We start from the raw sequence: 17,827 nt of genomic DNA, 5'->3' as shown, positions 1-17,827 counted from the left end.
CAGTCATAGAAAATCTTTGAAATAAGAAATCTACTTTTCTAGGGATTATTTTTTTTCCTAGAAAAGGAGCAATGGGTTAGATAAGTGTTTGCCATCACTGTGGAATATGAGTGATAACTTCACACCTAACTTGGAATTCCACAGAAATTTTTTTCTTCTGCCCCACTATCTTCCATTTTTGTGAAGATGCTTGTTCAGCAGCTACATTTATTTACTATATTTAAGTGCTAAAAGTAAAGGGTATTTTTTGATTTCTGAAAAAGACAGAAAAATATGAGTTGAAGGGTTCTCACTCTCAGTAAGGTACTAATAGCAAACCTGATGACAGGCATAAACCTTAAGATGGAGTTTGCAGCTTTTTTTTTTCTAAGATAGTTTCTAATGAGAGAAGTTACAAGAGACTCTTTGTCTATTAACATTATTTTGATTAAATATGTGGCATGATCTATTTTGTTTTCTAATTACTTTCATTCTACTTTTAATTCCACTCTCATAAAGGTTGATTTCGTTCAATGGAAATCTCAGGTAAACTTTAGTCAGAGTCTTAAATTTATGTGGCATATGAAAAGAGAAACTTCGGAAACAAAAACATGCTGCATGCCATATGGTGATACAGAATATTCATTCAAGGATGTCCTAAGTTGCATGCCTAGTAAGCTGTAGCCTAGTAGTCAAATACTATTTCCCTAAAGAACTATTAAATAGTTAAGCTGTAGCCTAGTATTCAGATACTATTTCCCTAAAGCACTATTAAATAGTTTTCAAAAATTACTAATTAAATGTATAATTGGTCCTATACAAATATGGAACTGCAGCATTTATGCATATAATTTAAGTACAGTTTAAGCATGTGCTGGAATATGTAATTGCACCTACAACAATTTTGTACCTTCTGTAAATTGGAGTTGTAGTTATGGTAAGAGGTCACACAGATTGTGTATAAATTAATAGCTGAGCTTGCCACTGCCTGCTAAGGTGACCGGCTCTGATTTGCTCCACCTCTCCCTTTCTCTCATATCCAGATGCTCAGATTTTTGATAGACTGATATTCTTGCAAGACTTTGTCCTTAGACTGGTAAATGGAGCTTAGTTCGCTATTAACCACTATTAATTAATGCAGCAGGTAATATTTTGTGCCTGCTGTCAGAGACTGTAACTTGTCAGTCAAAATGCTGTCAATTTATGGATCCTTCTATCTCTGAGTCGTTTGTCATTATGGGAACAAAATGTTCTTGAATTCCTCCCTTTTCTGCCTCGCATAAACAGCTAAAGAGCAACCAGAGCAGCAGGGAGACCAAAGGCACTGGTCCTCTTGTGAGCATGTTAAACACTAGGTTAAAGACCCTGGATCCTGGATGACAGTTTAAAGTATTGAGCTATTGTTTACAAGTGCACTGGTTTCAACATCATGAAAGGATGGGCAGTCCTTTGAACTTCAGTGATTATTTGATAGTTTTTGTTTTTCTACCCTAAGTGAAACACATGAAGTGGAATATTTTGCTCAATATGGAACAAAGGCTTAATGTCAGCAGGAAAAACAAAGTTAAAACAATAAATAATTAAATATTGTTCAATTAAAAAGTATTTTCATTATTTAGGTTTAAAGAAAGGTCAAACATAAAATGTAAAAAAAAACCAAAAAAGAGTGAAAATAATGACGCTCCTATAATTTTTTTCCCCCATCAAATTCTGGGGTTTTTTTGTTTTAGGATGAGATTGTAAATGTCACTAGGGACTTCTAGGTGTCTTGCTGGCTAGTTTCTCAACAATGTGCTTCAAAGCACAGTGGGACAAAAAACTTTATAACAATATTTTAGGAAGTAAAATGAGTACTTCATTGTTCTAAGGAAGGTTTACTTTTAGTCAAGATTGAGGCAGATAGTCTTATCTGCCAGGCTCAAAGTGGTTTAGCCATCCCAGCCTAATTGATCCCTCATTCACAAAATTCCTATGTAGCCAGGGTAAAATGGCATATTTTTGCACTGACCTTTGTTTAACCTGCTCTGAGACTGCCTCTAAACACAGGTCTCCTGGTTAGAGATAGATGTGGAATGCAAACAAAAACAAAGCCTCTGGCACACTTGAAATGGAAGATGACCATTTACTATTTCTTTTTTCTTTATTTTTTTTTGCACCATTTCAAAGTAAAAATATTGTAAAAGATCCATTCAGATGGCAAACTGATTAATATCACATATTTCCAAAGGCACAGTTTGTCATCATAGATAAAATCAGATTTACGCTTAGACTAGGGAAAAGCCGAAAAAGTTATTTTCCAAGAGTTTTGCTTTTGCTCTGTAGAAGACTAAACTGAACAAGCAATAATACCAAATAGGGATATGAAATAAAGGAAGTTTGAATCCATGACTCCCATGGTCATAAAAATAAAGGGAAGAAATTTTTTCACAAATGTGCGTTAATGATTATCCTTTGTATTTCCATTAAATAAATAAGTTACATATGGATAATATTAAAATAATACTTCAGTACACTGTGGATCTATGAAGAAGTCTCATACTCACTTTACAACATAGAGTAAAATAAACAGGCCTCTCTCTTTACAGGAGTATAATCCTTTAATTCATCTAGGGAAACTAATCCAAGAAAATGTATTCCACATATACATGACAATGAAGAAAGCTTTCCTGGTGCAAATAGGTATCAGCCATTGTATATTGAAAAAGGTTTTTTAATCTCAGTTTCTGGGTTTGGTGTAAGAAGAAATTCGGTCTCTAAAAAAATCTAAAGTGAAGTATGTTACAACGATGTAATGGGTTTTGAGTGGAATTATTCAATCTACTTTTCTGATATTTTTGTCTTCTTTTGAATATACAGTAATTGTTTTGAATATATAGACATTCTATAGCCATTATATATAGTCGTTCTATAACTATGAACTCAAACACATAAAGAAAAATTCATACCTCTTCTTTCTTTACTTGTACAGCCACATCTGCAAAGAATTATTTTTTTAAGGAATTGAAACCATTTTCAAATCATGAAACTGAAACTCAAATTCATACCTCAATTTCCAAAGATCAGACTCTTTTTGCAACCCACTTCCTTCCATTTTGCATAACCAATAGATGATTAGTAAATAAAAATTTCTCTGGTTTTGATTAATTTGTCACAGAGACCATAACCTTAAAAAAACAGACCGCCTCTAATTTAAGATGTCTTATTTTGCTTGTCATTTAGAGATTGTTTGCCAAAAAGACACACGAAGGTTTGCACTTGTGGAGAGAATTGCATCACCTATAAGGAATCTCAGAGGAAAAATTTTACTGTTGCAAGGAACATTCTTCTGAGACTCTAAAAAAATCCTTTGCTTCAGTATATTAGTTTAGGAAGTTTTTGTGGATATGAATCCAACCCTCTGATTCTGTTTGCCTTTGGATTAACTATAGAAGCTCCACTGTAACCTCAAATCTCCAACCATTCTGTAGTTTTGTGATTTCCCAAACATCTGCTGGGGACTTGATACCACCACATTCATTTTCTTATGAGCTAAGCTGCAATTTAACTCAGGTCTCTGAAGATGAAAGCCTAGGAAGCCTCTACAGAGAGCAAAACACTTTCCAAATCAGTTCTTAGCTTGTGGAGCTGGGAACAGCTGGCCTGCTCTCCCCTTTGGGTTGGGAGGGCTTGTTATTTCCAGCTCCCTGACAGACATCTGAGGAACCCTTATTTTTCTTTTTTTTTTAACTACACCTACTTCCTGAGGCAAAGGGAACAGTCCCTATCCATATGTCTGGAAAACCTGAAAAGAAACCTGGCATTTGTAAGGTTGTTGGTTTTTTTTCTATTTGAGGTCTGTGTGTGTTACAGAAATGGGAATACATTCCCCACAAAAGCAGGAGAACTAGAATGTGTCCTTATTCTTCTTTGTAGATGTCATAACTCTTGCTAAATCACAAGGCTTCCTTGTCAGATTTAAAACTGGCATGGAAAAGAAGTTTATAAAAACTCTACTAATGAAACAGAAAGCTTTAGGTTCAAAGTATTCCTGGACATGGATGATTAAGGAACCAGGTAATGCCAAAACTAAGTGTATTAATGTTAGTGAAATTTTTCATAGAAACATGTTCCCAAGTCTAGCAGAAACTCTCAGACAATAGATTAGGAAAATTCTCAGATTAAGGAATCAACCTTCATTGTCAGCTCTCTCTATGATTTGGAGACTTTCACAAAGTGTGTGACACAGTCACCAGACTTTATAAGGCAGCTCTCAGTCTCTTTTAACAAACTCCTTGGAAAGAAGGCTTGTTTTTTAATGTGGAAAAAATGTAGAATGTAAAACCTCAAATATTTTCACCAGACAGAACTCACATTCCTTGGCCAGCCCAGCTGGAAGTTATTGTCAAGGTTGCTGTTTGTCAAAGGACTCAAGCAGAAGGAAAAGCATTGTTCTGGTGTTTTTGTAGCACCTGTACAGTGCTGTACTGTACCCTGATCCATGCCTGTGGCTCTTTAGTCTGACATATGACTCCTCAGGAACATACAAGTAAATAATATTTAATGGTAATCTCACAAATAGTCCCTTTAGGGCCACAGCTAATGTAGTGCACTTAGAATTAGGCATGTGCTCAATTATAAAGTTATTATTGAACCAGAGGCTTTGGGGCTGAAAATATGATTAAGGAACATTTCAGCTTGAGAAAAGCCCATAGATTAACTGTTGAGGGTTTTTTTATGCAAAGCTCAGACGTATCATATAATTTTAGAATATTATTTTCATTTTAAATAAGCTTGTCCAAGCTATAAAGTTGGAAATGTCTTCAAATGGAGTTTGTAAAAGAGTGCACTTTTCCAATTTCAAAGAAAAAGAGAAGTCTGTAGTCAGTACATTAAGAAATCCAGAGATTTTTTCCAAGCATTTTGTTTTTCTTAGTCTAGAGCTTTTTAAGATCCAATTAATACATTATTATTCAAATCACCCAGAGTATTAAATGAAACAATGTTGACTTAACCTTCCTGTAACTTTATGTTTCATGACAGTTATCCCAAAAATTAATTAGGTCTTCTTGACAAAGCGAATTGGTGATGTAAGTGGTGCTAGAAGTAACACTTTAAGTGGAAGCTACTCAAAAATCCCGTGAAGTGTTAGCATAATTAAGTGCCAAAAGTGTTACTGTAATTAAGTGCTGAAGTTGGCTGTGGCATGAGCCGACCTTGGTATTGACACAGGAGCTGTGCCCGCGTGTGGTGGATGTGATCTCTGCAGATCTCTGGGCTGAGCCTGTGTAGGATTCCCTGCTCTTGGGTGGAATTTCAACCCAGGAGTAAAACTGAAATCAGGGCTGGGAAACTGTGCATGGTGCAGCTTGTAGAAGGCAGAGCTGCAGAGTTTCCTGCCAGAGGAAGATGCAGGATGCAGCTGAGGCAATGGGAGGACAGGGACAGAGGGAATAGGAGGGACAGTCTGACTAACTTTGCCAGGTTACCTGAGCTATCAGTGGAGAGACAGTGGCACTGCTAGAGGCTTTGTTTTTTCATTCTGTCTCTCCCCATGGACCGTGGTGAGAAGCCAGGCAGAACAAACAGCAAATGTAAGGAGAACCATGGGCACCTTATACAGCATCATAGGAATTCCTTCTACAACTTCACCAGCACTTGCAGCTACATCTGACCCCTTCCAGAAATAAATGTACTCACTCTTTATGATCTTGATGTCTTAATTAACAATTAAGCCTCTAAAATGTGCAAACAAACTTTAATTTTATGAAGGTTTGAGAGAGATAATCCAAAAGCTTGATGAAAGCAGGTCTTTATGAGCAAGTCTTCTCTTTGCCTGGAGGAAATATTGTGTGTTTCACATAAGAAGATTATTTGTAAAATTGGTTCTGGTCCAAATTTCGATACATAAGCATTTGCTTAAGCTTAATGAGCTCCATAATGTGCTTACAGGTAAATGCATGTTTGAACACATTGTTGGAAGGAAAGAAAAGAATACTGATGCAGAATCACGGGGCTCATCGGACTGAAAAAACAGCCAAGGGGTGCAATATAGTTACTTGTCACCTGAAAGTATTCCCTGTTACTGTTCACCACTGACTCTTGCTATCCCAGTGGAAAAGTTGACATGGCTGTGGGGGCAATTAGCCAGGGCTGAAAGCTGCTTTACCTTCTTGACTTCTTTTAGCAAAGTGCAAATGGAAACATGGTTCTGAAATAAATCCTTTCTCCTTTTTTTCTGATTGTATAGAATGTTGACTTTGCACTGAAAAAGCCAGTCTCCTTCAGAAGTAGAACATATGCATCTGAGAACCCAAACTTTTCTATTATAAGTTTTATTCTTTTTGTTTTTTACAGAATTCAACATTTTCTACAGAAAGCTAATATTTGTGAGGGTTTCTGCACTAAAAAAATTCATTTCCTCATACATTTATACTCTAGGAAACTATATGAGCACACTATTTTCTATCTGTTTCATTGCTGAGGCAAAGCAGGAATTAATTAAGACAGCCAACACACATCTTGGTAGGGTCACTTGAATCTTTAAAACTGGAATCTTTCAGGAACCAATATGTGGATATATATGGTACATATATATCCAGTATCAGTAGTTCACTGTCCTTTCCAGTAAAAGGACTTGGATTATTAAAAGTAGCTGGAAGGAGATAGGTTCAAATCCCTCTAAAAGGAGGCAGTTGTTCACTTCACTGTGAGTTAAGCTGTGGTGCTCATTTCTGTAGCATGATGCAGATTCCTAAGGTTTCCAGGATTTGAAGGAGGCACTAAATAAAATCCATATAATTTAATTCTTCTGAATATTAGTAATGATGTGTAAATTGTGTCTGGTTCAAGAAGACTGAGCTACACGTGGTTGCAGGATGAGAAAGCATTCATGGGAGTCATCATATAGTGTCAGTGGTGTCTCAGGAGCTCGAGACGATCGCCTGTGTAGTTTAAAGTCTCTGTTACCAGCCCGAGCACCGAAGAAGGAGTCAGGAGTCGTCTTCTGTAGTTTCCAGAGGTTGTTTATTTTATCTTATCTGAGAAGTTCTTTCCCTGACCATTGTGGTCCATTCAGCACGTCAGTCCAAGGCACACTGCCCGCCTTCAGGGCGGTATTATCTTTTTATACTACAAACTACGTGAACATTATTTACAGTTATCTTCCTATCACTTATATTGTACAGTCTAGTTCTACTCTAAATCAATCTAAAAGTGCCAACATCACCCAGAAGATGGATGCCAAGAAGAAGGAGAAAGAAGGACAGAAGACACCCAAATTCCTCCATCTTGACCCCGGACCATTATCCTAAAAAATCTTAAAAATTTACTTTTTCACCTTGTGATAAACTAACTTATACTCTACTTATTTTTTGTGACTTGTAACTCTTCATGCAAAGGTGGTGATTTTTCCCAGGGGTTAAAATCAAAGGCATGGGGGTCTTGGGCTCTGTGCCAAGGCTTCTGAGCCCCCTGCCAGGGTCTCAAGCCATCCAAGGCAGCCAGAGGGATGTCCTGGGTTCCCACAATCATACATGTTGGGACTTCTTTCCTCCTAGCATTCTTTACACTCAGATGGCACTGGCAGCAGTGGGAGGGGATACTGCACCAGAGGGACTCTCTGATCCAGTGCTTGTGCCCTTAGCAGGCTGGTGTTCAATGCAGGGCTTTATATGGCTGTAAATTGTGATGTGTGGAGCACCTCCCAAAGAGACCTGGCTTCTCACTGGTGTGTGTTAGAGCTAACACCACTCAATGCCAACTGAACCAGACTTTTCTCACCTGATTCAGAAATACCTGTTTATCTATTTGCAAGTCCTGCCTCCTACAAACAAGACATTGTGACTCAATTCAGTACTTTGCAAAATCCAAAAAAAGGGACTGATTATAACACAGATTGCACAGAAAGTAGGAAAAAAATGCAAACCCAATATTTTAGAAATAGCAATTTTTAAATTAGAAGGTGGAAAATGAAAATGTCAAAAAAAGGTTTTGCTAATCATAAGGTTTTGTTTCGTAGGTAAATGCATCCCGCCAAGAAACCAAGCTGATGGAAGAATGTGACCAACTCATTGAAATAATCCAGCAAAGACGGCAAATAATTGGAACCAAAATCAAAGAAGGAAAGGTAAAAGCTTTTCTTCTTTAGATTACAAGTAGGTCAACACTGTTTCCTTTGGATTGCAGCTTTTTTGACTGGAGATATTATTGCTAGAAATTTGTAAAAGTCACTTTGTAGTCCTTGGCTACTGACTGATACTTTCATGTAAAGAGGAATTAAATCCTTGAAGATTAGTATGATAGACCTCAACTGTTTATTTGGCACTCCTCTTACTAGGTGATTATGGATTTTAAGGATAAAACCAGAAATGATGACATGATTGGTAAATGACAAATTATGTCCACTTAATGTTTCCTTCACTCTGTCATGTACTTGACAGTATTTCCCCCAAAGTGTTAACTTTCATAAGATGCCACAGCATGTAGAATCATGTCTCACAATTTTCTTTTTTTTCTAGATACTTTAACATTTTATTCAAATACTATCACATAAAAATTTTGTTCCAATCATTGTAATTCATGAAAATATGAGGTCTTATTTACAAAAAAAAAGATTTTCAAAAGTGTGCAAAAAATTTAATTAGGTGTATTCCCAAATTCTAATTCCCAAAGTTCCATGATTATTAGTAGCAAACACATTGAGCAGGAAAGATCTCTGATACTCAAGTTTCAACATATTTTGCTAGCTGTTAACTCAGAAATACATTGGAGTTCAATTAATGTTTTTATTTTCTAGATACAAGGTGTTTACTGTTTAATTCCTAAACTAACTAAGTCAGATATTCATTCTTCTTGTGTGGGAAAAGCTCAGGAAAGGAATAAAGTCAAGAGCAGGTTAAATGGTTCATGTGGCTGTCAAGATATTCCAATTAACTTGAAATGAAAAGCCTGTAGGCAGGGGCTAACTTAAACATGTTTGAAACCACAGGACCTGTACACTGTGTGAAAAAAACCTAAATTTCCTCATGCTGTTAACAAAATAAAATTCCCTTCAAATGAAATAGATGGCCTTCATTTTTGTTTCAACTCTTTTTCTCTATGCAGAGAGAGCAGATGTGCTACCAGTGAAGTAGAAAACTTACCAGTTATTTGGATTTGTGCAGTATACACATCACATTGTCGCTTGCAAAAATGTATTCTAGTTTCCATTAGCATGGAAGATTTGTAGTACAATTGACTCCAAATTTAATTGAATAGAGCTGTTATCAGAATCTGTCCCCATTCTTTGTTCTTTTTTTTTGAGCTGAAAATTATATCAGTGGAGCTCCAGTCAAGGTCTGGAATGCTTTCACTCAAATGTGGTATATGTTGAAAGTTTTCAAGGTCTCAAGAGAGCCATGTGAAAAGCCACAGGAAGCTCTGCCCAGTGTATCTTGCTTTAAGAGGGCCTATAGCTAAGAGTGTTTCTGGAAGGTAGAGCATGACAAACTTCTCTATAGGACTATAGGTGTGGCTACAGAGCTGGAAACACATACTAATTTCTAGCTGTGCCTGCAAGGCTACAAGTTCAGTCACACAAGTCTGAACACTCTGAGCAGCTCCATACTTAATCTCACCTATCACCCAAACCCTGTAAAATCCCACAGAACATGTAACAGGAAAAAGCAAATATCAACTAGGTAAAATAATCCTAGGGCAGATGTCATTCCCACCATTGCAGAAGTGGGTGGGGACTGAGATGAGACTCTTCTTTTTTCTGTTTATCATCTTCATGTTCTTGAAGATATAAGAAAGAATCAATCAAGTGAAAAATGTAGTTCATATACAGACATCACAAATCATGGCATTCCTTCTACTGCAAAAAAACTCAGAAGTTAACACTTATTTCAGTTCACTGCTTGTTAATTAATTACTAAATGGAGAGATGAACTTAACACTGCAGTGAACCTGTCCCTGGCCAGGCTGGTGTAGACTGAATTGTAATCTCTGCAGATGCACAGTTACAGGAAACATTGTGGCATTGGCTCATCCTAGAAGCTGATCAAATCATTAGCATTACCAAAATCTGCACATTCCCAGCATTTTCTTCTTTTTGCTGTTTCTATCTTTAAAGAGACATAAATATTATGTGACGCAAATAATTTGGCCAGTATCTTTTTGGAATTTTTTTAAAAAAATGTTTATTTTCTTACTTGTTTTTGTTGTCAGCTGCACTAAGATACCCTCATCACTGATTAGGATGCAAATACATCTGAAAGTCAAATCAGCAACTTCATAGCTTGTGCCCTAATTCCTGAGACTGGGAATGTTATCTTCATTATAAATGTGGACATTTCTGCCAACCCACTTGGTTGTTAGTTTCCTCATTTTGCATGTAACTGGGTCTTAACGTGCTTTTCTAAACACCAGAATTATTTAATTTCCTTCCTATTTCTTACTCCTGTTCAGACTATGATCTTGATGTGATAACAAAGGGAAGGACTCCTAGACCTTTCAGGAACTATTGTAGTTCCTGGAAGTTTTGTTAGCCAACATTGTCTTTAAATGGAGGACTGTGCCCTTCCCTAACCTTTCAGCTAATGATTACAGTCACATCTACTGTGTTTATCTCTAGCACATATGTTTGCAGTAATAATAATCAGCTCTCCAGCACTACTGTGCTTTTGTCCAGTTAAAAATATCCAACAAGAAAACACCCTTAAAGCACATAATGGGGTCAGGCAAGTATTATTAACAGAATTGAACAGTCTTTTTCTGTTAACTTTTATTTTCAGGGTTTTTTTTCTTTTTATGAAACTCACCTAAGTAATAGGAAAAAGCAGTTAATCCAAAAGTAGCCTTTAACACAGATCTCAGAATTTCAGGGAAATGGTTATCTAAATAGACCTCAGTTATCATGTAAGCAGAAATTACCAGGAAATGACGTTCCTTCTGCTGGAAAAAAAGGCCAGCTGTGCTTGTTTTGGCTCTCCCTTGTTGTTTTCCATGTGGAAAATATTCATGCAGAAAGGCTGTGCCTGTCCCTTATTTAAAATGTTACATGGCTAGATGGAGTTCACCACAAAGCTTGTCACCAAAGCCATCCATCTTAACTCCTCCTTTGCCTAACTTTGCCTCTGAATTGCAAACCCAATCATGATTTGTGACCTCGGAGACATGACTGCTTTCCTGTGTTTCCTCTCAAGGTGGTGAGGTTGAGAAAACTGGCTCAGCAGATTGCGAACTGCAAGCAGTGCATTGAGCGCTCGACATCCCTCATCTCTCAGGCTGAGCAGTCACTGAAGGAGAACGATCATGCTCGCTTCCTGCAAACAGCTAAAAATATCACTGAAAGGTAAAGGAGATGTTCCTCTCAATGAAAAGAAAAACCTCACTTTAAGGCAGCTGTGTTGTCACAGTTGCTGTATTGTCTTGTCACAGCAAAGACCTGGTCAAAGGCAGGGGGCTAGTTGACATATTCCCCCAAAATACTACTTTGTGCCATGCCAGGGTGGGAAGAACCTTGCTGTAATGCTAAATCAAAACATTCCTTTGAGAAGAGGAGCAGTCAGAAAAGAATGCAAATTAAAGAGTTGCAACAACAGCACGCACAAGTGAAAGACTTAGAATGATTGCCAAGCAGATGTCTGATGTTAAACACACTTAAAAAAAGGGTTTACGGGTGAAATTCCTACTTCATGAGAAATTCTGAGACTGAGAAAGAAATCAGGCAAGTAAGTACACTCCTTAGAAGAAACTGGGAATTATCTTAGTGGTTCATATTCTTCACAAAATAGCAAGCAAATGCTTCACAAAATACAAGATGATGAAATGTGTGACTTTGTGAACCTACACCAAGCATCTTGAAGAGATGTTGTGTTGGGTTCCTGGGTGCAGGGTATTTCTACTCCTTTTAGGATCCTGGCTCCTCTTCAGTGTCCCAGATATATCAAGGATCCCAAAGACAAGGACCATGATATCAGAAAATTTGGTCTGCTTTTCAGCACAATGCTGTGAATGCTGAAACATACCCATTGAGTTTCAGCAGGATTTTCTGATGAAAAAATATTCTGCTGGAATATCAGCTTTTTAGCAATCAGAACATTTATTTTAAAATTTAAAAGTTTTAAGAAAGGAGAATATGATCAACAAAGAAAGACATCAAAAGTATGATCTTTTAAGATTTTTTTAAATAGATATTTTTTAGTAGACTTTTTTTTTATTTCTGGGTTCACATTATAGCTTCACATTTTCCAACCAATTTCCCCCAAATCCAAAACATGAAATTTCCTGCTGCTATTACATATGTTTTTAAATTCTTTCACTTACTCTGGTGCACTGCATCAGTCTTCAGCAAAGTTAATTATCAATTTATCAATAAGCCAGCTACACTGAGTTGCCCATTACATATTCAGAAAACTGAAAGTCAGTTGAAAAAGGCAAGACCAGGCAAGGCAGTGGGTTATATTTTGTCTCTCAGACCATGGTTTATATTCTGTCACCAAGCAACATTGTGGCATCCCAGCTGAAGCCAGTAGTAAAACTACCAGTATCAAAAGCTATGGGTGGGGGTCTGTCCTTTTTTCAGTATTCAGCAGAACCAGCAGCAGGGCAGAAACTTGTGGAGACACAGGGCTTTCTAAGTGACTGCCACAGAATACTCAGAGAAACTCCACTTTGAACTTGCAAACATGAACAGTTGCATCATAAATACAATCGCAGGAGAGACACTGGGAGAGCAGAAATGAGACCAGCTGACATATGTGCCCAAGCACACTTAATTTTTGTCTATCACACATTGCTGTCTGTAATGAGATGGCTCTGAACACCCTGAAAATCAGAGAATCATTCCAAGCACTGAATAAAACCAAGGGTAAAAAAAACCACCAAGTGCTTACAGACAAATTGCAAATGGAAAGAGAGGCTAAATATAATTAATAAATTATTCTTCACAAGTGAACAACGTTTTATTTGCTCATGTCTCACCAGGGCTCTGAGCTCCAGCAGCTAAAGCAGTCTCCTGAAATCGCACTCATTGCATTTCTTCATCCACACATTTCAAATAATTGCAGTAAAATACCTTCTGTTACAAGCACAACAGGTAACTGCACAAGAAAAGTCATTACATGCACTCTGATGATTAAGTTGTGCATTATTTACAGTGCTTGAAATACATTTATCTTATAAAATCCCTTTCCAATCAAGTACAGCATCAGTGTTTACAGTGTGAACAGTAGGCAGAACTACAGGATGAAATTCAATCCTCTGAACCTAATATGGTGACATGGTGTCTGAAATTTTGAATTGTTGATGTCATCAAAAACTGACTGTAACACATGTAAATATAGAGCAACTCTTGCATATCCCCAAAAGCAGTCCAAAAAGGCCTGGTAATATTATCAATCAAGCAATCAAGCAATCAAGCAATCTGTCCTAGGATCTTCTTTAAACTAAGTTCTACATCCACAGCTGCAAGAGAAAAAAATGCTGAAAACTGTGTATGAAGAGTGTTGACCTCAGCTCAGCTTTTGAAAACTATGCTGAGGACAAGGAGATGTACAGCTCTGGTTTTGACTTTCTTTATTGTATTTTCTTAAAATACTACACAAGAAAAATATGTGAAAAAATAGTCCTTAGTTAACATTTGTCCTGGAGTCATTTCAGTCCTGTCTACAAAAAAGTAAATAATTTGGTAAAATTTTAAAATGAAGCAATCAAATATTTTGGTCAGACATGTCATGAATGACAGATAACAGACATAGGTTCCACACATGATTTTCTGTTTACCTCCAGACTGAAATATTTGACCAATTTTTGTTGTATAGCATAAGGCTTAGTGATCTCTCCTTAAACTAGCCAAATTTTCTATAAACACATCCAGCATCCAGCTCTCCAGAAATATGCATTTTGAGAAACCAGGTTGAAGAGTCTGAAAAGCGCTTCCTGATGGCATTTTTCTTGTGAAAGTTAATCTCTTTATATTAGTACATCTGGACAGAGAAAATGTGAATGTAGCTCCTGAAACAAGGTAGGTGAGGAAACTTTTCAATTTTAGAGGAAATATAAGTATGCACACATGCTTTGCAGGGAAAAGCCTTCTAAAATAAACCATGCTGACATCTATTTGTTTTATCTCCCTCCTGTGCCTTTTGAAGTTAACAGCAGCCTGCTGTGGTGAACAGCTGAGGAGGTGTGGGGACTGCACCAAGCCATTGGGATTGCAGTGCCAAGGCATGCTTGGAGGAAGAAAATGCTTGGGAAAACAAGGGTTGGGAAGAGATGCAGCATCTGTCAGGATTGATTAAAACACAGCTAATTATAGTACCCTTTCTTCTTTGGTTCAATGGGTGATTAAAAAGAAGAATTCAAGGCATATTGTTGCTTGGCCAATATTTTGTCAAAATCTTATCTGACACTGCATGATAGGCCTAAGTCAAAAAAAAAAAATATTGGAGATCTTACTGTCAAAAATAAAAGTGGCAAGAGAAGTTCCTAACTTAAACCATATAAATAAAATATGTATGTAAGCTTTTATCAAGCTTTTTGAGAAGCTATAACAACCATATTGATCAGATTCACCTTGATATGACAGTCATTATGTCTTGAGTGCTAAAAGACATTTTTCTTTTCATTACAGGGTTTCCATGGCAACTGCATCCTCCCAGGTTCTAATTCCTGAAATTAACCTCAATGATACATTTGATACCTTCGCACTAGATTTTACCAGGGAGAAGAAATTGTTGGAATGCCTTGATTACCTTACAGGTACTCTTTTTTTCTTTTCTTGAGGTACTGTTATTATATATTCCCCATAAAATAGCAGTGATAGGATTTTCTTCAGTTCTCTCTGTGGCTGTAACTTTGGCTGGTTGCCAGATGCTCACCAAGCCACTCTCACTCCATCTCCTCAGTAAGGGGAAGAAATAAGATGCAAAGCTCATGGGTTGAGATAAGGACAAGGAGATCACTCAAGAATTACTGCTACAGGCAAAACAGATTCAACTTGGGAAAGATTAATGTAATTTATTGCAAATTAATTGTGAAAGTAGGACACTGAAATAAAAATAAATCTAAAAAGAAAGCTTTCCCCCACTCCATCCTTCTCGGGCTCAACTTCACTCCCAGCTCTTCTTCCTGCTCCCCATAAAGTGGTGTGTGGGGATGAGGAATGGAGGTTGTGGTCAGTTCATCACACATCACCTCTGCACTCCTTCCTGGTGCCCTTCCCCTATTCTGGCATGGGTTTTCTCCTACAGAATGCAGCTCTTCATGAGCTTCTTCAAAATGGGCCTTTCCAACAGGGTTCTGTCCTCCAACAATTGCTCCAGAGTGGGTCATTTCTGCCAGATGAGTCCTTCAGGAGTGCACTGCACCAGTGTGAGTCCCCCATGGGCCACAGTTCCTGTGAGAAACCTTTCTCCTGTGTGGTCCTCTCTCTGCAGGCTGCAGCTTCCTCCAGGGCTTATCAACCTGCTCCAGTGTGAGTCCTTCATGGCTGCTTCACTGTGCTCTGCTGTGTGCCACAGGAAACAGCCTGCATCACCACAGTCTTCACAGCAGGCTGCAGGAGAATTTCTGCTCCAGCACCTGGGGCACCTCTTCCCCCTCCTTCTTCACCAATCTTGACATCTGCAGGGATGTTTCTATCACCCTTTCTCCCTCTTCTCTCCCGCCACTGGTGCACAGCCTTTCTTACTCTTTCTTTAAAATGCTGTCACAGAGGCACTGTCAGCACCAGAGATGGGCTCAGCTCTGGACAGTGGCAGGTGTATCTTAGAACTGTCTCTGTCTGAGACTGAGTCAGCTCCTGATCTTTTCTGACAGGGATAACCCTTGCAGCCCAGCCACTTCCAAAACCTTGCTACATAAACCAAATACACTCTTCCTCTTAATCCTGAATGTATTACCTCCAGCAGCCCCAGAATGCCCCAGGAAGCATTAGGTGCTTCAAACAACTGGGTTGAATTTCCTACCTCCTCTCCTTGCATTCTTCACCACCAGAATGTGAGGAAGTAGGATTGAGAAATGGTTAAAAGGCACTGCAGGAGAGTGAAGTGAAAGAACAGCTGGAGCTCAGCCTGGAGCAGTCAGAAGAGGGAGAGCAGGGACTAAACCCTATTTCCCAGGGGGTGGATGGTCCAGGTGTTACCCTCTCCCTTGGGGCTGCCTCCTTGCTGCAGCAGATTGCTGCTTGGCTGAGTTCCCACGAGCAACCAGAAGCTGCTCAAGCAATGAACATCCCAGGCTCAGCAGTGAAAGACATTTTCTCGTGTTGGTGACACTGTGTTTCCCCCATCACAGAACTGGAGGATCTGGCTGTGTCTGGAACTAGAGAGCATGGGGTGTGCTCTGAGCCAGGCTGTGGGGTGGGTTCTCCTCACAGCAGAGCCCCACCTCATCTAACTGAGATCTTTGGCCTGAGAAAACCCACAGGATTAGACCCTTACTGAAAGTCTGAGTAATGTGCAGTCTCAGAGTGTACAATGACTCACAAAGAGAAACAAATTACTGTAATTTAGAGTGTTTTGATTTCAATGCCAGAATTAGAACAATTCATTCCAGCTCAATTGAAAACAGAAGAAATGTGGTAGGTTTTTATTTTGCAGGGTCTTCAAGCATCTGCTGTTAGCAGCAAGAATTTGCAATGAAAGGCACAAAGCACTATTAGAAGAGCATTAGAAAACACTTCCTGGGTCCATTCACTTGTCCCAGTTTTCAGAGAATATACTTGAGTTAGTTCAGGAGAATTTGAGGGTGCAGTCTCCTCAGTGCCAACCACTATCTTTTCCAAGCAGAGGACTGGCTTCTGGCTTTTCTTCAGAGGAAAGGCTGAGAAAGCTACGGTTATTACCCTGCAGAAGAGAGGGCTCCAAGGTGACCTCTCCAAGTAGTCTTTCAACACTCAAAACATTTTAATACATTCTGTTGAGAAAGGACAAAGGGTAATGGTTCTAAATCAAATGATGCTAAGTTCAGACTACATATAAGGAAAAAATCCTTAAAATACAGGTGATGAGACATTGGAGGTTGCCAGAGAGGCTGTGTAGGTTCCATCCCTGGAAACATTCAAGGTCAAGTTGGACAGAATGCTGAGCAACTTGTCCTTGTTCACTGTCTGGAGACTGGGCCAGATGACTTTTAAAGGTTCCTCCCAGTCCAAAGTATTTTCTGATCCTGTGGTTCTGTAATTAGTGAATAGATTAGTGACTAGATTAATACTGGGAAGCACAGGACTGGGTGCATGCACAGGGCAGCAGCATTCTTGCCTGATGGAACTGCGGGGTTCTTGCCGTATCTAAAATTGAAATTATATCTGCAAAAAATTTCTTTATCGCTGTGTGACAGATGAATACAATCAGTGTCTAACACATATTCAAGTAAATAAAACACAAGAATAATGTGATAAGAGTAATTTCAGCTCCTTATACATTACCAGTGAAATGTTATGGTGTCTGGTTCTCTCCAAATCTGCAGGAATTTTGCCATCAAGTTGAGCCTTCACTCCAAATTTATAAAAATCCAAGGAAATGAAAGGAAGGATTAAAACAAAAAACAGACTCATTCACCCTAATCTAGCAATCTACCTCTAAAATAATCAGTCTCATCTTCCTTTATGTCAAAGAAGAGAAATAAGCATCTCATTTTGAGGCACATATATTGAGGCAGTTGACTCCATTCTGGAGTCATTCTATTTCTCCCAGTTGTCTCCAAACAGAGGATAGATACACTTATTCAAATGCAGATAGCTGTGGTTTAGATCTGTGAAGTTACGTGAGGTGAATTCTGTCTAGCAGTCTGTTTCTGCATCCCTCAGGTCTTCTCCACTTTGTACATCATATGCCAATATTATCAACCTAATTGCTGTACGCTGCAAAAAACAAAGGTTATATTG

General features: G+C 38.3%; 1 protein-coding gene across 6 annotated transcripts in view; it reads left to right on the top strand.

The window, feature by feature from the left end:
• The window catches only part of MID1 (midline 1), a 240,584-nt gene that overhangs the window by 198,876 nt on the left and 23,881 nt on the right, over window positions 1-17,827 (top strand). For all 6 annotated transcript variants that reach the window (XM_033052708.1, XM_033052706.1, XM_033052710.2 and 3 more), the window contains exons 4-6: window positions 7,976-8,083; window positions 11,142-11,290; window positions 14,573-14,700. In XM_033052708.1, the coding sequence (XP_032908599.1) occupies window positions 7,976-8,083; window positions 11,142-11,290; window positions 14,573-14,700 (385 nt within the window). The remainder of the gene's footprint in view (window positions 1-7,975; window positions 8,084-11,141; window positions 11,291-14,572; window positions 14,701-17,827) is intronic.

The sequence above is a fragment of the Catharus ustulatus genome, chromosome 2, assembly GCF_009819885.2.
Source record: "Catharus ustulatus isolate bCatUst1 chromosome 2, bCatUst1.pri.v2, whole genome shotgun sequence".
Taxonomy (NCBI): Eukaryota; Metazoa; Chordata; class Aves; order Passeriformes; family Turdidae; genus Catharus; species Catharus ustulatus.
Note: the sequence above shows the minus strand (reverse complement) of the source record. Positions and strands in the feature narration are given on the sequence as shown.